The sequence below is a fragment of the Camelus dromedarius genome, chromosome 18, assembly GCF_036321535.1.
Source record: "Camelus dromedarius isolate mCamDro1 chromosome 18, mCamDro1.pat, whole genome shotgun sequence".
NCBI classification, from domain to species: Eukaryota; Metazoa; Chordata; class Mammalia; order Artiodactyla; family Camelidae; genus Camelus; species Camelus dromedarius.
This window is the reverse complement of record NC_087453.1, coordinates 907,551-931,294: the sequence shown is the minus strand read 5'-3', so window position 1 is coordinate 931,294 and position 23,744 is coordinate 907,551. Positions and strand designations below refer to the sequence as shown.

At 55.7% G+C, this 23,744-nt stretch overlaps 2 protein-coding genes across 8 annotated transcripts in view; one reads left to right on the top strand and one right to left on the bottom strand.

Moving 5' to 3' along the window:
* DIDO1 (death inducer-obliterator 1) overlaps positions 1-12,661 on the bottom strand; it is a 52,106-nt gene extending 39,445 nt beyond the window's left edge. For 2 of the 7 annotated variants that reach the window (XM_010987859.3, XM_064496917.1), the window contains exon 1: positions 12,386-12,660. The gene's annotated coding sequence lies outside the window, so the exon portion shown is untranslated. Of the gene's footprint in view, positions 1-3,062; positions 3,209-12,385 lie in introns of those variants that run through there. The other 5 variants (XM_064496918.1, XM_064496916.1, XM_064496919.1 and 2 more) reach the window with 5 other exon arrangements.
* Positions 12,662-12,743: 82 nt separating this feature from the next.
* GID8 (GID complex subunit 8 homolog) lies at positions 12,744-18,766 on the top strand. The gene is made up of 5 exons (XM_031433480.2): positions 12,744-12,847; positions 15,574-15,703; positions 16,669-16,865; positions 17,181-17,378; positions 18,166-18,766. The coding sequence occupies exons 2-5, from the start codon at positions 15,586-15,588 to the stop codon at positions 18,337-18,339; spliced, it is 687 nt and encodes a 228-aa protein (XP_031289340.1). The 5' UTR covers positions 12,744-12,847; positions 15,574-15,585; the 3' UTR covers positions 18,340-18,766.
* The last annotated feature ends 4,978 nt before the right edge of the window (positions 18,767-23,744 follow it).

Sequence of the window (23,744 nt, the reverse complement as noted above, 5' to 3'; positions counted from 1 at the left end):
AATGACAAACTTGACAATCCCACTGCTGACTGAACAGGTTTACAGGGACTGCTGCAAAAACAGGATCATCATCCATTCAACTTCGTATCACTTACCCTCAGAATCGGAGCTGACCCTTGAGACACACAGGAGTTAGGCTTCAAGCCTGCCCGGTGGAAAGCCTGCACACACCTCACACCCGGGCTCTGCACGCTGTGGCCTGTGCAGCACTGCAGTGTTTACTCCTGAACAGGGCCCTGTGTAAGTGGGCCCGGGCAGCTCAAAGCCATGCCGTTCAAGGGCCAGCTGCACTGCTCAGAAAACGGAGTGAGGCCTAAGCAAGGGGGTGCGGGCACTCAGACCACGTGCGCTCCATGCAGGCAGTGTGTGACCTCCCCTCAAGTCACTGTTAATCACAGAACCTCTGGAAAGGAACTCACGCACATCCCTCGGTGCTGGCCATAAAGAGGGCAGTGTCAGATATCCACTGGGAGGGGCTCCACCGTTTACACAAGGAACGCAAAAAGGAGATTCTGTTTCAGGAAATTTTCCTTAATGTACTTTCTGAGTCCACCAGGTATACAAGAAATCAGGTCTCTATCGGACATGGTGCCAACAGCGCAGACTCAAGGACAACAGGGAGCTGGCCTGTAAACATTCAATCTTGGCTCCCCAAGGGCCAAATGGAAGTCACCTGGTATCATGGGACAGGTGTATAAAAAAGGTAAAACATCAGCACTTAGCAGAAATAGAAAACAATCAGGACCTGGAACATCTAGAAAACATACTAAAAAGAACCAGTCTGTGGGCTGCCCAGGAAGGGGCCCCTAATCAATGAGGACTTACAGTGTCAACAGCAGGACCCACAAACTCCTCCGCCAAAAAGAAAATGGGAGCCAAAGCCCCCACTCCAATCCCTCTCCTCCCACCATGAAGACTAACCCCACCCTCATGAAGGCCCACTTGAAGCACCGGGCGCCCTGTGTCCAAGCTCCAGTGACACAGCTCCTCAGCAAGCCATTGTGATGCTCACACATGCACACGCTGTGAGGAGCACTGGTCGCCGTGGGAACGAGCAGACATCCAGGGGAGGCATCAACCTCACAACCTTTAATGTGTCCTTTCTTATCAGAGTCCAGAGTGCTAACCATTACACATAGGGCCTATTATAATGTCTTTTCTTATCAAAGCATAACTCACTTTGCTTGAAATAGCCCGAATTCAATCAAAAACTAATAAAAGACAACTCTTGGTGGAAAATCAGAAATAAATTAAAAATACATATTATTCCTACTCATTATTAAAATAAGTCTACAAGAACACAGGCAAGGAGGAAACAGCACTTAGGAAATGCGTTAGGCAGAAAGTTTCACCACAGGGTTGGGGCTGGGTCCTCTCAGGTGACATTTGGGTTGTCTATGCTGTGTTAAAAATGGCAAAATAATGGGCTAGTCATAGAGATGGTGTGTGTGTATGCCAAACCCAAGTGCCAGTAAGGGCTCTAGGTTCCAGGGTACAAGGCTGCCAACACTGGATTTCAATGAAGGAGCTAGGAGGCCCTCACAAGTCCCCACTACACTTGTCTCCAGGACTGAGAAGGCCACCTTTCTGGTATTCACTGAGTAAACTGAGAAATCTTTTTAAAGGTCCTTGATTTTATTTCCTTAAAACAGACGCCTAAAGCACCTTCTTGGAAGCGTGTTTAAGCCAGGGACTACATCACGCCAGGAAAATCATGGGACATTTGTCTGGGGTTGGCCCAACAGCCCAGTTAGAACTCAGCTGTGTGTTCCTGGACAAGTTCCTTACAGGTGCTTCACCTTCCTGGAGGCTAGAATGGTACCGATCACCCTACTGGTCGAAACGAATTTGCACTCATCAACTGCTCAGAACAGGGTCCACCTTGGTGGAACGCCCACTGGAGGCTCTGCTTCCCCCAACCCAACCCCTGTACCAATCTACGGCTGCTCTGAGGTTTGTAAACATACTTGGGAAAAAGTCTTACTATTCGCCTTTTCGCCTTCAAAATGCCCGACAGGCTCAAATTGCGCTCCACCAGCGCGCAAAGGACACGGATGCTGCCATCTACGGCTAACCGCCAATTACAGAGCACCCTCAACCTGCCTCGTGTGCTGCTGTCTCAAGGCCCCAACTCTAGGCCCACTGTCTGAGGGGTCAGATCTAGGGAGGAAAACCTGTCCTGACCCCCAGGGTCTCCCAAGCGGGCGGGGGAGCGGGAGACGCCGAGAACAGAGCGCGAAACGTGGGGCGGGAATGCCACAGCGGACGGCAGGGCCGGCACGCCTCCCGTCGAAGGTGAGAGTTGCCCCTTCCCTCTTTCAGGATGACCAGCGGGCAACACAGCACAAATCGGTATCATGTCACACATCGAGTTGACAAGTCACGCAATAAACCCCAAAATTCTGTATTTTGCGGCTGGGCACACAGTCTTAAAAAAAAACCGAAACCGACTTTCCAAACTTCTTTTTTGCTTCCTATTGCATCGAATACCACACAACTAACGTAATGTTCGCCTTTACAAGAGCAGTCGATCAGAAGCCTGAAATTACCTGAAAGCGAACAGAACCACACCTTAAAGAAAACCTCTAAGACGAAACTTCACCTCCTGCAAGATGTCTAGAGAAACTCACCGGACTAAAGAGAGAATTCAACTCTACGTTACTCCGTTACTTGAAACAGAATCACTTCCGCGCCCATGCAGCCAGACTCGGAACTTCCAGGAAAAAGCGCTTCCCTCCCCCTCTCCGGTCGCGCGCCGCCGCCGCGGGGCACCGGGCCGCGCTGTGCCCGCTCTCCCTTCGGCCCGTCCAGGCTGAGACGCGACGGCGAGCACCGCCCGCGGCGGCCCGGCCCGGCCCGGCCGGACCCGGGAGTGGGCCCCGCGCCCCCACGCCGCCCGCCCCTCCCCCCGGCCCGCGGCCGCCGCCATCTTCTCCGCTCGGCGGAGCGCGGCCCGGCGCGGCCCCGGCGGCTCCGGGCGGGCTCGGTCCGGGCGCCGCCGCCCCCGCCCGTCCGGATGCGGCCCCACGGCGGCCGGCCCCTCCGCCCCGGCCGCCACTCACCGCGGGCAGCAGGCCTCTAGAGTTTCGCAGCCATTCCCTCGAAGCGCCGCGGAGCGAGGGGACAGGAGAGCGGGCGGGCACGGCGCCGGCACCGAGATGGGGGGCTAGAAGGGCCGCCCGCGCTGCGAGCGGAAGACGTCGGCCACCGAGACGTGGAGCTAGACGGACCGGCCGCGCGCCGCGCAGCGCCCCCTCACGGCGGGCGGAGGAAGGAGACTGGCCCAGGCCCCGCCCCTGCCCTGCGCCGCGCGCCCCTGTGGGTACGGCCATCCCGAGGGAGCGCACAGTGCCTGGGCTTCCGTTGGCTGGTCGCCCTGGGCCCACTTTGTGGCAGAAGGGGCCGGGACGAGGATAGGAGCAAGGCACAGCGCTCCTTTCCCACCAGACCGCGTTCCCAGCTTCTCTGGGAGTCGAGCCCGGCCTCCGCGGAAGCACGGCTACAAAGAGGCGAGCTCACACAACTGGGCACACTGGGCCACCAGGGTTGCAAGGAAAGGGCTATGGCCGATGATAACCCTCCCCCTGGATTTTCTTCACTCAGTGCTGACGAGTGACACCCCAGCACCTGCCTGCCCCCAAATACTCAGCAAATGGACCTCAGAGGGGAATCACCTGCTTCCTTGGGACACTAACCAGCCCTGAGGACACTAACTCCTTGACCAAGGGCCGGCCTCTGTCCCCATCACTGCCTCTACAGCTCCCTGCTCTCACGTTCCTTAGAAGCAGGAACCCTGGGCAAAAAGCAGAAAACTGCCCTGTGTGCAGTAAAGCTGCACTCCTGCCCTGCCAGCTGCTTCCACGCAGGAGAACCAGGGCCTGGGAGCAGGTGTGTGTGAGTGAAAAAGATTGCAGCCGTATCAGTAAACAAAGAATGCTGAGGCCGTGGAGTCATCAGCCGCTACTGCCACCCCCACCCCTCCACCTCCGGCCCCAGTGAGCTGGAGGGAACTCAGGATGAGAAAGAACAGCATACAGGCCCTGGACAGCTAGGTGCATATCAAAGGAATGATTTCAAGGAGCCCAGACCTTTGCACCTTCCCATACATAGAGAAAAGTGATAAATTCCTTAACTTGAGGTGTCTGGTTTTCTTTGATTAACAGTAATCTTTTGATGTTCTGACTACCTGGGGGTCTTTGTTGGAAAGACATATATCCTGGCTTCTACCTTGCTGCTTTGGAATAGCCTTTTAGAGTGATCTGAGATGCTGTGTCCTGGACTTGAGTCCTAAGAAAATCTACTGAATAAAACGTAACTCTCAGCTTGATTCAGGCTGTGCTTTTAGACAAACATCTTAAAGACCCCATAGCCTGCTAGGTTCTGAAAGAGACTCTCCTTCAAAGGAACATAGCACGGCTTGTCTCTGCTGGTGGGATTCCATGAGGACCACCTTCATCAAATCTTGCAGGGATGAATACTGCTCTTCCACCTTGACTGTCTTCAGGTTTGCCCCAGATAGGTGTAGTGAGAAGTCTAGAAACCAGACAGAAGTAGCTGAAACCGGCTTGAACAAGCAGTGTGATCTCGGGCAAGTGGTCTGTAAAATGGGACTCACATGCTGGGCTGTAGGGGAAAGCTCACATGGGGACCCCCTGCAAAGGGCTCCGTAAATGGGAGCTGGAGTGAGGACACCCGACTCAGCCCCTTCAGCTGAAAATCCTTCAAAGAAGCGAAACCAGTAGCAATGCCCTTCTGCAAAGTGAGATTTTCACTGAGATGCGGCTCCAGGTGGGTGCTCGGAGGGATGAAAGGCACCAAAGGCAGAGCTGCCGGGAGGAGGAAGCAGGAGACAGCTCGGGGTGGAAAAGCAAGTGGGCAGAAGGGAAAGGAGCTGCAGGAAGCCCCACCTGCAGTCATTACAGCACTCAGTGACCCTCAGGATGGCTCTTACGCAGTAAAAGGAAATTGCTCACCCCCTCAACAACTGTGCCTCCCGCTTGCAACCTCTCAGCAGCAGCTGGCTATGACCCTGGGCCTGCGGGCTGAGGGGTCCCTGCCACCCTCTCCCTACTCCGGCCTCCTCGGCCTCCTCAGGTAATTCCAGTTCACCTGTCTGCACTCCTCACGGGAGCCACTCTCACTTGCTGAAAAAGGCATTTCTGGAAGCGCAGTTTGGGTACATTTCACCTGAACTCTACTAGCTAAGAAATATTCCCTCCTAATAAACTTACTTTTCATAGCTGAACTCAGAGGAGCAAACAGACTAAAAAGGAATCTCCGGTTGTCTCAGATTCTTTCCTAAATACACCAGGTGTGCAAGCCAAATCCCAAAGGTCAGAGGGCTGACAACAGGAGGGAGCAGGAAGCCGCACAGGCTTCCACCCTCGGGGATTTCAGTCTCTGACAAAAGCGCGTCACCAGCAGGTGTAGACACCAGGTCCCGCTGCCCCACCTCACAGACACATTTGGGAACTTTATCAAAGCAGAAAAGCACATCAGAAAACTCAGTGATCCTTTTAAAAAACTGCCTTCCTGTGTTCAGCCTCCTCTCCTTGAGTTAAAGCCCATTGGAAAGCAGGGTCCTGAGCAGAGTACCTGACCCAACAAGAAACCCCCGAAGCAGGGCACCAGCTCCTGGAGGCCTGAGAGGTGAGGCAGGACCCAACAGGCTCCACCCTTTGCAGGGACAATGTAAAACCTTTATTGTTCCTCTCATTTGGAATTCAAAGGCAGGCAGGCAGGCAGAGAAGTGGCCTGCTGGTCAAAGTCGAGGGTGGGTCTGATGCCTGGCCCCGACAAGGTTCCTAGGGAACCTGGACTCAAACTCAGACCCAGGCCAGAGGTGGAGGGCAGAGGCAGAGCAGGAGAGACAAGAGGGGAAGGGGAGGCCAAGGGGCAAGGTCAACGTGGGACCCTCTTAGCTCCTCCTCCCTGGCCTCTGTCAGCAGTTTGGAGGAAAACCACAGGATTCTTCCAGAATGGCTACTGCAGGGGCCCCGACCCAGTGGTCAGGGGCTGGAGGGTTCCTGGCGTAGAGCAAAGACACAGGCATCCTTGAGGCCAGAAAACCACAGGCTGCGGGCTCACCAGGCTGGAGCCGCCCTCTCAGGACAACCAGCTGTCCCCTCAGTTTTGCTCTTGCCCTGTTCCAGGGCCCCAGGGTGCCTGGCGCCCAGAGGCTGCACTCTTAACCATCAAGGTGAATGAAAAGATTATTACAAAATACACCCCCCATCACTCCCTGGGGACAGAATGCAGGTTCCCAACACAGATAAACCTAGCGTTTTTTTATTATCACTAACACAAGCATCAACCACTGTATTTTCTTTTTTTTTTTTCTGAGCAACGAATGAATTGGCATCACTCTTACACTATGTACAGCCAGCTAGCAGCCAACTGGAGGTGCGTCCACACGCACAGTCCTGTCATCTGACCAGTGCTGAAAGGTCTCGCCATAAGCTGGAGACCACCCCCAGCAGAGCAGAGCTAAGTCCCAGGCTTTGGCCCCTCGCTAAAGAAAGTGTGAAGCCAAAACCGGCTGCTGCTCTCGGAAGCTGCTTTCAAGTTAGAGAACCCCCACCCCAGGGCCCTCGGTGCCCCACTCCCCTCTGCAGGACCACCCCGCATACCTGCATTTCTGCAGGATTAAATAAAAGACATCTCTTGACCTGTGTTTACCCTAACAAAACCCACTGCAGCAGGAAACAGCCCGCCTCCCAACACCCTAGGTAGACAAGTCTCCGTCCTGTCCTTACCAGTCAGGAAGCCTGTTACAGGTCTCACAACCAGTCAGACACCTGTGCGTGTCTGACCACACCGCCCCCACTCCTCGTGTGCACAGCCCCCTCCTCCCAATGACAGACCCTGCCCGCCCGCCCTTGCGGCTCACCCAAGCCCCTCTCATCCGTGGGGCCCGCTGCTGTCTTTGGCAGTGTAACCTAGTAACTACTTTCCTGTCCTCCTTTGCCTTTGGTAAAGTCACTGGCCCACCAGTGCTGCCCACGATGGGAGACAGGTCCCCATTCCTAAGCAGACCTTTGTTTGTCCACCACGAGGGCCATCCCACACCTGTGCGTCACTGCTGGAAAGGCAACTTCGTGGACTACGTGGATCCTGCTGGGCGCTGCTCTGAGGCAGGGCAGGGGGACTAACAGGCAGGATGGAAAAGGGGCCACCAAACAAACAAAAAAACAAAAAAGTGGGGGGGGGGAGTGAAAATTAGGAGTTAACCTTTGCATCCAACCCCAAAGACCTACTGAAAGTCAGCTGTGGAACGTGACGGGCTCCTTAGTCAAAGGAGCAAATGAGAACCATACTAATCTTCTGTCTTTTATACAAAAGAATACGTAAACGGGAAAATGCGAAAGATTAGGAGAGGGAACAGGGTGGGAGGAGGGGGTCACCCAGGCACGCTGTGCCCAGCAACCCTCTACGCGGGTGCTGCAGCTGGCCCTGCGGACGGAGTGCCACCGCTCGCCAGCAGCAGCAGGGCCTGGTGCTGTGACCGGCGGGAGCGGAGCGGCAGCGCTGTGGCTCCGAGGCCGCCCCACCTCTGGGAGGCCCGGATCGTCGGCAAGAAGCGGGGCTAGATGCGTCCTTCCCACGTCCACCACTTCCCAGAGCCCTTCAGACAGAAACGCAAATCCAAGGAGCCGCCTCTCCTGTAAGAAAGCCCCAGCTTGTCACCTACACCAGAGGGACCACGCTCATGGAGCACAGTGTGTCATTCATGCCTCTTAGGATGGTCCTGCTACTCTGAGACGTCTTCTGTCCCCTGCGAGTTTAGTGAAAAAAGTAAATGCAGTTAATTTCAGAAGAAATTTTAACACATACAAGGCATAAAAACTGTATTCCCTTTCTAGTTGACTTCATCTCCTAACCATCTCCAAAGGAACACACCAAATAAAAAGGGCAGGAAAATCAATGCCTTCACAGCTTTTGACAGAAAAGCAGTTGAGGAGTAACATAGTTGTGCCTGAACACACCGTTCACCTGCACACGCTCCTCACAGAGCGGTGCCAGGACGAGGGCGAGGCCCGCAGACCTGTCCCCATTCTGAGGCCAGCTGGGAGCAGGGGCCGCGGGGCCGCAGGGGCAGGGGGCAGCTACGACCGTACCAGCTACAATTTAATAGATTATTTTTCCCAAAATGCAATACTTGAAAAGTAAGAGACTGCTGAAAGTCAGGTCTAATGGTAGCTTTCTGGATTTGTCCAAAATAGAAAAAAACGTAACGTATAAATTCCTGTTCTTGCCTGACTCACAAAAACAGAATGGCGAAAGTGAGAAAGAACGCATCCGAAGGAACTGCCAACCAGGACAGCAGAGGCTGAGCAACCAGGAGCTTCCACAGGGCGCCCAAAAGCCTCTACTCCGGACCTCAGCAAAACGAACGCCCAGAAAACACCCTTCCAATGCCAAAACAGTCTTGAGGTCCCAACTGGACCAGGTGCTTCTCAACTGCAGAAATCCAAGGAGAAACAAGAGCCCCCAAACCTGTCCACAGAAGGCAGGAGCCCAAGAGAGCTGCCCTTTCCGATGGTACGGAGGAATGCAAAATCCTGGGAGCTGGTCAGACAGACAGAAGTTCCTTTTGTTCCAACGGAAAGTAAAAGCACTTAGAGAGTAAACACAAGGTTTTAAAGTTAAAAACGCAAAAACAAAATTTTGAGAGTGTGTTTTTAAAAAGGAACATGTGGTTACCAATTGAAAAGGATGCCTCATTTTCACTCAACGCTTCTACCTCCCAAATTGACATCTGATCAGAATAGCCGGGCTCAGGCAAAAAAAAAAAAAAAAAAAAAAAAAAAAAAACCTCAAAGCGCACACAGACACACAGCTACACAGTATGGGCTCTTTGTTTACGTGTGAGCACATCTGTCTGTACCTGTGTCTACAGCAACATATGTATCAGGTCCCCACCAGCCAGGCCTGAAGGGAACCACCATCTCAACAGGAAGTGGTTGCGAACAGTGCACTGACTGGGCCCGGAACGGCCAGGCAGGCCTGCTGCCTGTGCTCCCCCGGCCGGCCCCCACACCACCCCACTTTATGTCACAACTTCTGCGGGAGTTGAAAGATAAGAAAAACATCACTCTTGCTTTTATCCATCCAAAGAAACCTGTGACACACCAGTGCGTCCTGACTTTGCGGTAGAGCCTAGAAAGGCAAGGGGGGCGGGGGAGGGAGGCCATCTCCAACCCCAGTGCGCGGGCTTCGCAGGCCAAGACTCATGGCACCTGAATATACGCGGCAGAACTAAATAGTAATAAAAGTCTCCCTACTCCCTTTAACATCTTCACGCAGAATTTCAAGACAGAATACTGTGAAAAACTAAGGCTATGGAAATTGGCTTTTTGGAGTTTATTGCCTACTCGTGGTAATGATTCTGAGCAGTTTATACATTAACCCCAAGAATCAGGTTTGATTTTGCCAAAACTCCCCTTGAAAGCAGGGCTCCAATGGGTATGGGTTTGATTTTATGCTTTTGGGGTTTGAAAGATAGAAACACCACCCCAAATACTGTGGTTCTGTGAAACACGGGTGGTAGCCTGCTTGTTGAGCAGTCCAGGATTTGTTTAAAAGAAGCACTGTGTATTTTATTCTCAAAATGCATTTCCCTTTTAAAAAACTCTTTTATGCTCTTTTAAAACTAATAAGCCTTTAACATCTCTCTTTACAGAACTGCTAACTTGTGAATCACTATGTTGTTCACCAGAAACTCATATAATATTGTACCTCTACTATACCTCAATTAAAAAAAAAAATAACAAAGAGAGAAAAACGTGCTAATCTGTCAAGATGAAACTCCCCCTGGGCTTGGAGAACAGCAGAAGCTCTGGCCACCTGGCTGCTCCCCCTGCCCCAGGCCCACCTCTTTCCCTTCCAGAAGCCAGTTCACGACCCCACAGGCTGAAATCTTGTCAACCCGCTCACTGTCCCAGATGAAGAGCGACACATGCCCCAAACACCTCGCTGTGCGCTGGGGTCTTCAGGGCTCGGGCCCAGGGTCCTCCTGCACTCGTGCTGTGCTCGCCTCTACCACCTTTCCACCTGCTCCCCTAACCTCCCCACCCAATGCCTCAAATGCACCTGGAAACCTGACATGCAAAAGGAGCTCTTGACTGCTGAACCTCCCCATCCATCCAGGCCTCCTCTGGCCATGGTCCCACCCTGTAAACCCAACTGCCCCCAGATATTCCCCTTGACATGCCTCCCTCCGCCTCAGCCACCAGCCCCTGTGCTTCAGTGCTGCCTGTAATCATCCCAGCCGCTGACTCCTCCCACGGCGGCCGCTAGCCCAGTCACAGCCCGGTCCCCTCTGTCAGGCACCTCGCCCCTCTGGGCTCACTGCCCTATGATGACCAGACGCTGCCCAAGTTCACCAGGTGCCCCGCCTGCTGGCCCCGACACTGCTGATCACATCTGCTAGAAACTGCCCCGGGGCTTCCCCGGTGGATCCCCTCAGTGGATTCTGGACCTGGTCCACTCCTCCTCTCAACGGACTTTCTTTGAGTGCTCATCAACCCTCACAAGGTGTTACCACAAAACCTTCACTCCCAGCCTCACCTTTCCCACCAGCTTTAGACAGTCCCACGGGTGCCTCAAACTCCAAGAGGCCGACCTGAACTCTTCCCCGTTCCTCCCCCTCCTCTCACCCATCATCCTCATGGTTCTTCTGCCGTTGGTGCCACCACCGCGACCTCGCCAACCAGGCTGCACCATTGAGCTCATCTTCCACTTCTTTCTCTTCTGTTGCCCTACAAACTGTCAGCCCACCAAGGGCTGCTAACTTCCCCCTTTGTCCATTTCTGCTGAAACTGCTTCTAGTCAAGTCCCCATCACCACTCAGTCATCTACTCCTCCATCTTCTCAACAAGTGTCTGTGGAACTCGTGCCACGTCCCAGATATCCACGTCTGGGGTGAGCTGTGCCACACTGTTCAGCATCAGGGACGTAATGTGCTGCGAAAGGGCAGTTTAGGGTACCACGTGAGCAAAAGGAGAGGCACTACCTCCTGCTTCGTCAGGGAAGGTCTCCCCGCTCCTGGGAGTTAGCCCAGGCAGTGCTGCGAACCCAGAGGGGAGAGAATCTGAGACCTGGGTTGGAGAGAGAAAGAGTAGGAGCGATGAGGCTCTCAGCCGTGCTCACTTTGGGAGGGTGTCCTCCGACGGGTGTGAAGAGGGCAGGGACCGGGAGAGATCACCCTGCCTACTGGGTGGGTTTCAGAAAGGAGCTGGCAGGACCCCTGGGAGGGGCAACTCAAGAAGCAGAGAGGACAGCCTCAACGTTCTCAGGGAGGAGCTGGGAACAAAACAGCAGCCAGTCTTCAGACAGGATTAAGGATGGGCAGGACCAGGTGACTAGCGGCTTTCTGGGGGAGAGGCCTCAACCTCCGACCCGCAGAGAAGGCACAGCCGCAGCCCCTTCAGACGCGAGCATTCTAGCGCCTTAGGGCACCGGAACTCTGCTTTCTGCTCGCTCACCCTTGAAAAGAATTTTTAAAATCTGCACCTCCACGGGCACTATGAAGTTGGCATCTAAAGTTGTTTATGGGATTAAGTCCTTGATCAGGATGTTACAGACAAGTACCACACTGGCATCTGCATTTTAAGTAGATTTGTGCCCAAACTTCGGACCTGCAGATTTAACTCACTCCACTAACGGAAAATGTCGGTAATCAGTCGTCGTTGTCAAACCCATTTGCCGAGTTGCACTTAACTTTCTGCCGGAAGTCCAACACCACTTTCACGTTATTTAGTTCGCTTTTGAGCAATCACAGGAAGCCATCTAACCCCTGACTTCCAATTCAGGAGGACGTCGGATTTCATCCGATAAAGGGCTCAATTTCCTGCCTGAAAAGCTCTAAAATCTTTTAACTCTACTCTCCAGCAGCGGGAAAACGAAACCCTGCTCTGAGTCTGCATTCCACTCCAACAAACGGACAATAAGAACCATGTGAAAGCACAAATGTGTATACTGCGCCTCTGCGGCCGCACGCAGCACCTCGGGGCCCCGGCGCATAAGGCTGCAGCCCCTGCCCAACGCCGGCGCGGCTTAGGAACCACGGGCGGAAAGACCACCGGGCCCCGGGCCGCGGGGAGCTCGCGCGCGAAGGACCACCGGGCTCCCGGCGGGGGGCTCCCCGAGGGCAGGCCCGTCCCTGTTGACTCATCTGACAGCGAGCGAGGGCGCGTTCTGCGACCCGATCGCGTAGCCCCGGAGCCGCCCCAACGATCGGAACAGAGAGCTCCCGGCCGCCGCTCCCTGGCGGATCCTCCCAGGCTTGCGCGAAGGCAGGCGCTGGGTCGGGAGGGACCCCGCCTTGGGGCTGCGAGGAGCACCGGCGCCTGACCCCGCACGCGCCCCCTGCCCTCAGACTCACACAAACGACAGAAAGGACGCTGGGACCTCCGCCTCCGACTCAGTCCAGATGTCGCCGTCCTGGCGCGAAGTTCCCCCACAACGACGCCTCCACGGCGGCCATCTTACCCAGAGGCGGCCGACGCCTTTTGACTCTCGCGCCAATCCGTAGAGCGAGGGCGCCGCGAGGGTACGCAAGGACGGAAGCTAGAGTTCCGCGCTTCCGGGCGGCCGCCGCGCCCCGCCCCCTCGTGGGAGCAGTTGATTGGCTGCCGGCTTGCGATCTCACGATCTCGCGGGAAGTGGCTGAGGGGGCGGCCGCCGGTGCGTCTGCCCTCCCGTTCCCCGCCCCCGCCCCCGCCTCCGCCGCGGCCCCCGCCGCCGCCTCCCCCTCCCCGGCGCCGCCGCCCCCTCCCCGCCCGGCCCGGCCCCCAGAGCGGCCGCGGAGACCCCAGACCCGAGCGCGGCAGGCGGAGTCCGCACGGTAAGATGGCCGCGGCGGGCCCAGGCGGCCGGGCCGAGCGGCCCCGCGGGAGCGCGGCAGGCGGGGGCGGCGAGACGGAGGGCCCGCGGGGGGAGGGCCCGGGCAGGAGTCGGGACCGGGGAGCGGGGGGGAGCGGGTAGGGGGTGGAGGCGAGCCAGAGATGGGGCCGGGCCGGGTCGCCGCGCCGCCGCCGAGTGCGCCGGGCCGGCCGGGCCCGCGCTGGGAGCCTTCCGGGGTCGAAGGTCCAAGTGGGTGTCAGAGTCGGGCCGCGTCCTCGGTGCAGGCGGCGCCCTCGAGTTTTGCAAGTCAAACTGCCCCCTTTCCTCCGGCAGGAGTAGACTCCTAACGTGGTGGTGCCCGGGCTGTGTAATTCGGTGTTTGCTCTTAACGGGAGCACGTTTCGAGTGAAGGCTGCAGTGTTCAGAGGTGGTCGCCAGCTAGAACAGTGACAGTTACAGAAACACGGCACAGGTGTCTCTGGGAAGGGAGCTATTTTAATACAGAACCGCTTCAGAGCAGACTGAGCTGGTGAGGACGTACTTGCTGCTTGGCAAGCAAGTGTTCCTCGGCTTCAGAATTGGGACATTTAATTATGTCTGTTGAGTATTTAACTGCTGAATCCGTCTTGCGCAGAACAACGGGCCAGTTCTCCGAAGTTGTTACTTTCAAATATCGCCCTGTTGCCTCAGAATAAGAGCTTGATCTGAGCGAGTTATGCAGTTGGTCGTAGCTCTGAGAGAGGGTGTTTGTATGAGCGACACACCTCGATTTTGTCTTGCCGCCAGTTTTTTTCTGCTACACCTCCGGTCTGCTGATCTCGGAGTTTGGCATCCGCCAAGTACCCAGGACTTTGTCCTGCACCGCTTTGCTTCCCTGCCCACACTCTCTCCCTTTGCCATCTTTGGCAAACTCTTGGCTTTCAGTATCATTTTGTGGCGGATATTTCCCTAATTAATGTTTCCAGTGCTGATCTGGGGACCTATAATCCAGGTGCCTGCTTGACTTCTGTGGCTGCGTGTCTAATAGCCCAGACTTGCCCAGCTCCTCAAACCTGTTCCACTCCCAGCCCTTCCTCCTCACTTCTGGCTCCATCTTCCAAGGTCTCAAGCTTGAAACCTCCCATGGTCCTGGAGTCTTGTTCTTTTACCTTCCACACTGGGTCCAGCAGCAGGGCCCCTTGGCTCTCTGTCCACAGAACCTTGAGGGACTGTGCCCTCAGGCTCTTCTGCTGCTACTGCTCTCTGGACTGGGCAGCTCTTCGGTGGTCTTCCTGCTCAGCTGTCACCAACCACCCCGTGGTCTTCCCATGTCCACTGGGAAACCAGAGCCATCTTTTAATTGCTTTTATTCATTGAAGCACTTTAGCATGTACTTTGCTACGTATAAACTAATATCAAGAATGTCTGTCAGTTACAGAAGGTAAAACTGAAGTGGACAGTGGTGGGCTCACCACCCATCTTGAGAGCCCAACAGATGCTCCCAGGGCCCCCTTTTCCATGGTAACCACCTCCTGAGTTTCCTGTTTCATGCCCTTACTTAAAACAATAACAGAACAGTTTTGTTACATATGTTGTTTACTGCTAAACAAATATTATAGACCTTGTCTTGGTTTTTGTTTTTTACAAAACTGTCCCACTTGGGCCTGTGCTGTGGTTTGCTTTATTCGTCCAGCTGGTTTCTGAGTCATCCATACGGTTGTGTTCATTTATTTTAACTACTTTAGCAAATTCTGTGACGTGAACATGATCACAGTCATTTCCTAGCTACCCTCAAATCCAGATAACTCTGAAAACCAAGTTTTTGTTTTTGTTTTTATCCTATTTGTTGGCAAAACCTAACCTAGCAAAGCCTGTTTAATGGCTTCTATTCCACTTAGTATGAATACTCATACATTTCACTGAAGAAATAATATTTGATTATGGGGTGCTGCCCCAGACTCCAGTGAGACTGTCATACAACACACGGTAAATTATGCCAGATAGTCTTTGTACGATCTGAACAGTTCTGAATTATGAAACCAATCTGCCCAAGGGCTTTGGGCCAGGGATTGTGGTCCTGTAAACCACATTTCGTTTGTCCGTGCTGTTGATGAATGAACATGGTGGGGACGCCTCCGTATCTTTGCCATTTTGAACGCTGTTTCTGTGAGCAGGCTTATCTGTGTCTAGCACGCTGTGGTGAGTCTTCGAGGGTCTCAATCTAGCAGTAGAACTGGCTGCAAGGAGCACACATGTGCAGCTGCCAAATGCTTTTGCAGTGCAGTATTTTCTGACAGCAGTGTAGGGGAGTTCAGGAGAATGCGATGTCCCTGTTAACACACGATTTTGTGAGTCTGGTGGGTGTGTGATTGTGGCATTTTTTTAGCACATACGTTATAGCATGAAATTCTGTAGCTTGTACCCCGTGGCTGTCCTTTGTCCTTAGAGAACACATCTAAGCTTCTCCGTCACCTGAAGGCCTTAATCTGACCCCAGCTGCCCTCCTGCCTCTGAGTCCCGTGGCTCTTCCTTGCGTTCATCCTGCCTCCTAAACACCCCACCTTCCTTCTGGTCCCTGAACCTGTGTTTGAGTCTCAGACCCTTTGCACTAGCTGGTTCCCACATTTTAAGTATCTTCTCACTCATTCCCTTTTACTTCCTGCTATGTCGCTGTATTTTTTTCTGAAGTGATCACAATTGTCATAGCATTCCTCACCAATTCTTAAAATATAATTCTTTTTCCTGTAGAAGTAAATCAGAATGAGTTACACAGAAAAACCCGATGAAATCACGAAAGATGAGTGGATGGAAAAACTCAATAACTTACACGTCCAGCGAGCAGACATGAACCGCCTCATCATGAACTACCTGGTCACAGGTAACCGCCTGCGCCAGGGATACTGCCCCTGGGCAGAGTTCTCCCTGTGTGCGCACAGTCAGACTTCACCACTAACGTTCCGTGGGGAAGTTGGGTTGTGCTCAGCTGTCATTAAAACACAGTGCTGGTTTAGCAAACTTGTAATTCTCCTTTGAAAGAGGTATCTCTTCTGGAGGCGAGCTCATGATTCCAGGTATCCGAGACCTAAGGCATAATCCTGTTTCTTGGCCTTTGACGTTTTTACAGTTGATGAAGATAATTAAGAGTGCTCTGAAGTACGTGTAAGGCCTGGGTAATTGCTGTCTTCTGGCCAGCCCGGTAACTCTGGTCCTGGACTGTTTCTAAAGGGGTGCCCACCTCAGAAGAGGGGTGGGGCAGAAGCGTGTGGAAGGGAGAGCATTCTCTGCGGCTGACACGCAGCCCTCTTTGGTTCTAGAAAGGAAGAGGGTAGCTCTGGGGTGAAAAAACCGCCTTGTTTCCAAAAGGTGTGGCTCTCTTTCCTGCTAGTTCCCAGCACCCCGATCCTCTGCCTCACGTTAGTCTTTTTTAAGATTTTTTTTTTGAAAGGTGGCGAGGAAATGGCGGCCTATAGCTGTGTGCACACGTGTTGGGGGGTGTATGTGTGTGCGAGAATGCTGCTTTGATGTTGAGAGCTGTCAACTCGCTAAGAGTGGGCGTGGCCAGGTCCCCAGGCCCTCTACTGGGAGCCACAGCGCACGTCCTCGCCTCGGGCAGGGGGAGTCAGAGTGTTTGAGTGGGTTGGGCGGTGAAGACGTGCAGCCTTTCGGATGTCTGCACCTCAGGGGCATAGCTAGCAAGTCGCAGAGGCGTTAACACCAAATCCCTGAAGAAGGGCAGCTCGTACCTGAGGTTACTCTCCAGGCCAGTGGGCTTTCAAGAGTGAAAAAGGCTTCATGTCACGTCCTGCTGACTCTCCGAGCAATGACGATGGTTTTCATTTTCAGAGGGCTTTAAGGAAGCAGCAGAGAAATTTCGAATGGAATCTGGGATTGAACCTAGTGTTGATCTCGAAACACTTGATGAGCGAATCAAAATCCGGGAGATGATCCTGAAAGGCCAGATTCAGGAGGCCATCGCGCTGATCAACAGCCTCCACCCAGAGCTCCTGGACACAAACCGGCACCTTTACTTCCACCTGCAAGTGAGTTTTGCCGGAGGGGCGTCTGGTTTGCAGACACTCAATAATAAGTTAAGGTGATTCACGGTGATTCCCAAGGAACGAGACTAATTTGCGTTGATAGAATATTGTTTTGATTTACGTGGGGAAGGGGTTTGTGTTAGCTGTTGTCTTATGTATTTCAGAAGCTATTCCTCGCTTGAAAAATGCACATTTAATAGCTCAGAGATGCTAGGGAACTCTGCCCCTTGGATGCCCTTCTGACTAGAAGCTAGCGCGGCCACGCTGGGCGGTGCTGGCCGCTGCGCACTCACGCCCGGCCACCTTGTCGCTGAGCAGCAGCAGCACCTGATCGAGCTGATCCGCCAGCGGGAGACGGAGGCGGCGCTGGAGTTCGCGCAGACGCAGCTGGCTGAGCAGGGCGAGGAGAGCCGGGAGTGCCTGACGGAGATGGAGCGCACACTGGCACTGCTGGCCTTCGACAACCCGGAGGAGTCGCCCTTCGGAGACCTCCTGAACATGATGCAGAGGCAGAAGGTGGGGCCCGGGCTGGCCTTCCCCCGCTGCTGCGGTGGGCGCTCACGGTGGGTGGGGGCCTCCGGACAGAGGGGGACGTGGCTTATGGCTGTGACAGTGTGTGGGGATGGCCCCAGCTCCTCCCTCATTTGATACTGATTTTTTCCGCCTGATTTTTAAACTCTCATCCTGTCAAACTAGGAGCGCAAAGCGTCCTAAATTTCTCTACTACGTGGTAATTGAGGCGCTTCGCCGATTTTTGTCTTTTATTTCAACCTTCCTCCTGTTTGAAGATGTTTAGAAACAGGCGTCTCATAGATTTTTAATTCAGGTCCCATATTTGCTTCCCAAATGTTTGCTCTCCTTATTGCTTCTCTTGAGTTACAGCCACGGGACAGCTGGTCACCTCCTGGCCACAGCCCCCTTCTCCGGTGGCCTCCGTGGTGTTGGAAGGGGCGCAGCCCTGGGGCCAACCTCAGGTGTTCTCTTGAGGCTGGTGAGGATGGAACCAGGACCACCCCCTGGGCTCTTCTCTCTGCCGGACTCTTATGCCAGGCTCCTGGCATGTAACCGCCACCTGGGCCAGACGTGACACCTGCTGACCGCACCGTGAGCACCTCTGGGCAAGGAATGTGTTTCACATCCTCCAGAGTGCGTCATGGTCACGGGCTTCGATGTCTTTAAGTAAACAAGACGCTTCTCGTGTGAAGATGGTCTCCTAGGGGAGTGAAGTGAACGCTGTGACCACACCCTCTCTGCTGGTGCTCCGCGTGTGCACTTGCCTTTATTAGATGTGTTTACTTTCCAGGTGTGGAGTGAGGTTAACCAAGCTGTCCTGGATTATGAAAACCGTGAGTCAACACCCAAGCTGGCAAAATTACTGAAACTCCTCCTTTGGGCTCAGAATGAGCTGGACCAGAAGAAAGTAAAATACCCCAAAATGACAGACCTGAGCAAAGGTGTGATCGAGGAGCCCAAGTAGAGTCTGCAGCGAGCCCCGCACGGGGCTCGTGACGGCGCCGTCTGGGCCCAGGACCTTCCCGCAGCAGAGAACTCTTACCCCCTCACTCCTCTCTGACCCAGCACCGTCTCTAAAGGGGAAACCGGCCCTTGGAAGCGCAGGAAAGCGCGTGGTGAAAGACGCTGTCTCCCCGGAAGGCTGGCGCCTGCCCTGCGCCGCGGGTGCGTGGGGCGCCTGGCTCCTGCAGGGCTTCTCCGGCCCCCAGGGCCCGGCCGCTGGGGCAGGAGCAGCACCGCTGGGGGTCTTGCTTCCTGGGGGCGCATAGGCAGACAGTGCGCTTTCTTCGTTCTCCCAAGTCTCGTCAGGCCTTCGTGTAGAGGTTTTTCCTTACCCGCTTGGTTTTTCGTTTGTTTCTGTTTTTTCATAGGAAAGACTGTAAGTTTGTAAATCCTGACTCACAGACTCCTTTTGTGCGAGGGCACTGGGTTGATCTGTTCACCCTGTTGGTCTGGGATGCGTGGCTTTTGGGGAAATGCGTGTGTGTGAGGAGCGGGCTGTGTGTTTTTAATTTTTTAAATACATATTTTGGTGCTGTATGTGGTGAGAGATTCTTTCCTAGTGGATCAATGAACCATCTCTTCTAGGCAGTTTTGTTGAAAATAAAGGTTTCTCTTTAATTTCAAGAATGACCAAAATGGTCTCTAGAAAGTTTAATCACCTCCAACACACCTTTTGTTTGGGGGCTGGCATCCCCGCGGTGATGGCAGCAATGTCCTCTCGTACCTGTGGCTGGAGGCCACTTTGCCTGGTGGTGCACGTGGGCCTCCGAGGGGGCGGGTGGAGCGCCCACGCAGTTGGTCCCAGGTGCCCTTCTCTCCAGCATCTCTGGCGGTGTCAGCCAGTCCTGGAGGTGTCCCCTGCCCGGTGCAGTCGGTGAGACGCGAGCGCAGACTCGTGTGTGGGGTTCGTTGCAGGTGCCGCTGGGCGCTGGTGCTAGAAGTCGGTCCTTAGGGAGCTGCTGGCCCCTGGGTGAGTCCTGTGGAGGGGGGTGACAGCGTCTCAGAGCGCGGGGCTCTTCTTGGGCCGGCTGGCTCCTGTGCGGCCTCTGGTGGGAGCTTCTGCTCCTGGTGGGGGACTCGGTTCTCCCTCGCCGATTCCTGGCACAGGCCCAGTGGGGAGAAAGTCCGCTAGCACCTGGGTTGGGAGGAGCCTGTTTGCTGAGATGACCCAGGTTGGGCAGGTTCACAGACAGGTCAGGGGTCCGCCTCTGGCCACTGGGGCTGTCGGTCGCGCCCCTGCTAACCTTGAGTGTTTGTCGCTAAGTGTCTGGGCCACCAGCTGTTCTCTCCACTCAGCAGTCACTTTCTGCTTCTGCTCAGAGTGTGAGCTCAGTGTTTTCTGGGGGGGAGCGCTTTGGGCCGTGTTTTCTTCCCCAGGTGGTTCCTGTAATTCAGTCACAGTAGAACCGCTGTGGCCCCTGTGGACCGTCCAGGCCCTCGACCGGCCCTTCTGACCCTGTGAGGGTGCGGGCCCTCTCCTTACCCCCAGAAGTCATGAGTGTCGAGTGTATCTCCATAGTCATCCCCAGACGTGACCTCTCTTGAGAACCGTTTTCCCTGAGGTTTGAGGCTAAAAGTAAGGTAGCCAGAAGGGGGTTTTCGTCTTCAAGTAGTTAATAGTTAAATACAGCAGAAGCTGGAAGGAAAGCACTAGGGAAGCAGAGCTAAAGCTGCGTTTCTAGAAAAGTGCTAGGCAGTTCGGCATATTCCTAATCACCGTCACTGTCAGGCCCCGTCAGGTCGCTTACGCGCGTGATTAGCATGAGACGGGGTGAGAGGAACGGGGGTCCCGAGCGCGGGTGCGCCCGTAAAGTTGGGCGGCTGCGCGCGGTGCGTCACGGGCGTGGAGCGTTGCCGCGCACTGGTGGAAGTGTCGGTGCTCTATTCACCAGCTCAACCGGTGAGTGGCTTAGACGAGCCAGCGCTGCGAGCCCGTGGGGGCTGGGTGACGGTGCGACGCGGAGGATTCAGAGGTCCTCTCAGGTTCTTTACCTTCGTCCCCCCAGGGCTGGAAGCCTCCGGAGGAGGCTTTGCGGACTTCGCTGCTCCTCCTTGTTGCAGCCGTGTTTCCAGCAGGCGAGCTGCAGTGGCTGTTAGGAGGTAGTGCCCGTTAAGTGTGTTGGTTTTTCTGTGTCGTCTCGTTTTTGTCTGTTACGATGCAGTGTTTTGCAGGGATAGTTGTTTCTTCTTTTTGTGCTTTCTTGTGAAAAGTGTCTTGAAATAAAATGTGAGAATGTTCTGGTTCTCTGTGTTCCTGATACCACAAAGCCATATGAAGAAATTGCACCCCTAGTTTGGAATCTTCTGAAGCACAGGGATTATTGCAGACTAATGTGTCTTGCGAAGGTTTCCAGGTTCTAGAAGAGGCAGCTGTCTGCTGGGACTGGTGTTGGCGTGACCCGGACCCCGTGCACCCAGGTACGCAGGGCTGGTGCTGCTGCGGCCCAGGCGCGCTCTGAAGACAGACGTGTGGAGGGCGGCTCTTCTGAAGCTGTGCGATGTCTGTGTTTTCCTGCTGCCTTTGCTGTTAGTCTGGGGGAGAGGCAGAGCCGGGGGCTCAGAGAGAACCGTGTACCTTTTATGTCAGAGACCGTGCTGTCCGTCCTCAGATGATGGAGGGCCTCCCTTCCGGGTTGCTGTTGCCAAGCCTCAGTCTGAGCAAAAGACCAGATCAGAAGCCCCGGTGAACGCAGGGTGTCTGCTGTCCCGCCGACCCAAGACGCTGAGCTGTGGCCGCGGGACGCCCCGTCAGGGCTGCAGCCGTGGGCCAGGTGCGTGTCGTCGGGGCCTGGAGCAGGGCTCTCTGGCGCCTTCACTCAGATGCCGTGGGCGCTGTTTCCTGCTGCGGGGGTGCTTTTGTTCCAGAGGCATGTGTTGCTGCTTTGGGTTTATGGGCAGCTGCCTGGTGAGCGCCGGCCGCGTGGGGCCGGGTGTGAGCGCTGCCCCTCCGGAGCGCCAGCGCCTGTGGCCTGTCCTTCCACTCGGCTCCCGAGGGGCGAGCTGCAGCCCCGCGTCGTCTGGGGTTGCAGAACAGGTTGCTTTCGCTGCCTGTTCTTGATTTCCTGGTAAAGGTTTTCATATTTTTCTTGGAGTGGTCATCTGAACGCTCTTTTTTTCCTTCCCAAAAAGTCACTCTAATTAAAGAACAAAATTCAGTACCGTGCTAGCACATTCCTGTCAGAAGCGGGCGAGCAGGCGGGAGCCCTGCTCAGGTACCTCTGTGCTTTGCTGTTGCCCCGCCCCCCTCTGAAATCGCCCTCTGCCCTTGGGAGGTGCGCACGCAGGTGTCATGCTTGGGAAGGAAACAGAGCGAGTTGGGCTGCCCGCCCACGGCTGTAAGCTGGGTTGGAATATCCTAATTGTTTTTCACTTATGAAAATCTCCCAATCTTCAGAGTCGAGGAGCTGCTACTCTGAGGAACCCCTGGACTCCCACCATGGTGCTCGTGCGGGTCCAGCTGGGGACGGGGTTCTTGAGCTCTCAGGGCTGTGAGCACCTTCACTGTGGAAGGGGGTGCAGGCCCTGGGCAGAGGCTGAGAGGATGGGGGGACAGAAATGAGGGTGCCTCACGCCGGGAGAGCGCAGGAAGGAGTGTGGGTGCCGCTGGTGTGGGAAACAGAAGGTGGCCCCTCCTTCGCTGTCCCGCCACTCTCCTCTCTCCGTGCTGGCTGGCAAGGGGACCTTGGTGACGTCCCTGAGCTGAATGGGGCGGTGGGACCGTGCAGGAGTGCTTGGCTTCACTGAGGTGTCCGGCACGTGGGGCCTGCCTGTCCGGGAGGTTGTGCCTTCCCCCTGAGAGGGCTGTGGGGCTGGCCTGGACCCTTGGCATCCCTTGCTGTGCCGGCGCCTCTGTGTCCCCGGTGCTGCGGCAGCAGGGCCTCCTGAGCTGCCCGCCTCCGCCGGGTGCTGCTGGGGGCTGGGTGGGTCGGTTGTCAGTGCGGAGGTTTCCTCGTGGCGGGGGCTGTGGAGCCAAATAGGAATGTGGGGCTTGGGCTTATCTGCAGTTTAGTCTCCTAGCTAGAAGGCCGGGCGTCTGGGTCCTGTCCGGCGTGGCACCGAGGAAGGTGTGTCCGGCCCCTTCATACCCAGCCCTCACCAAGAGTTAGCAGAGAGCTGAGAGCGGGCCTGAGGGGCTTTGTCCACGCGCACCTCCGAGTGGCCGGCGTTCCCGCTGCACGGCCCGCCCTGCCGGCCGTGCACACAGCAGCAGGCTCGGCGCAGCGCCTGTGAGACCCCGACGCATGCTTGGAGCCCGGGGAGGAAGATGTTGGGCAAGGATGCCACCGTGCCCAGACTGCGCCCGGCTGCCTGGGCCCGGGGCGGGGCGCTGCCCTGCGGGAGCCGAGCCACCGGAGAGGAGAGACGGACACGGCCTCCCCCGGCTGGAGCTTCCCGCTCTGCAGGCTCGGCAGCAGGCTTGTGCCGCGAGGTTTTCTCTCCTCCAAACCGAGCTCTTCCGGCCACGGAGACCTCATCAGCTGCCGCTGGAACGTGTGCAAGCCTGGCCATCACCGAGGGCCCCACACCCGGGCTGGGGCGTTGGCCGGCCGCATGGAAGACCGCTGACCTTGCTGCCCGGGGGAGAGGCCGGCCTCGTGGGACTGGCGAGTCCTTAGTCTCTGGGTGTCTGGTTGTATTCTTGGTATAGAGCAGAAAGGGTGAGCAGCGACATTCGTGGGGTTCAGACGCTGAGCTCACCAGCACTTTGAGAAGGAGCCGTTCAGGGCCCTGAGGGTTCCACGTGTAGCCCCGCACTGTGCTCACTCCACTCGGCGTCACAGCTTCCTTCTTCTGGTTCCCTGTGTCCTTGTCCTCGTCCTCTGCCACTTGAAGTATGAGCCCACCTCTCCCTGGCCGCGGCGTGCGCTGTTGCTGGGGCTGAGACCGCTCCCGGCCTGCCAGCAGCAGCGGGGAGCTGTGGTGGGCCGTCCTGCTCGCAGAGTCTCCAGCTTTAGGGGCTGCACAGAGTCCAGAGGTGGCGTGGGTGCCGGAGGACACAGCTGTGATCCGGCCGGTCTGCGCTGCACAGTGGGGGGTGGCTCTGGCGGCTGCGGACTGTGGGGTCATGACGTGGCAGGAAGGCCAGAATTAGCTTTAAAAAGCCATCCCGGCAGGTCTCCCCCCCAGAAGTGGAACAGATGGTGGTGGACAGGCCGGATAGGGCGGAACCAAGGCCTTGAAGGCAGTGGGCGAGGCTGGCAGCTGTCACCAGCATCGCCCTCTGCCTCTTAAAAGTGGTGCTCTGTCCACCGCCCCGTTGTTTTCCCTCGAACCTCAAGGGCAGCTGGTTGGTTGGGCGTGAGGTGGGGGCTCGGGATGTGTCACACGGTCCGGCTGCTCTGGCTGCCACCCTCACCTTCCACCTTC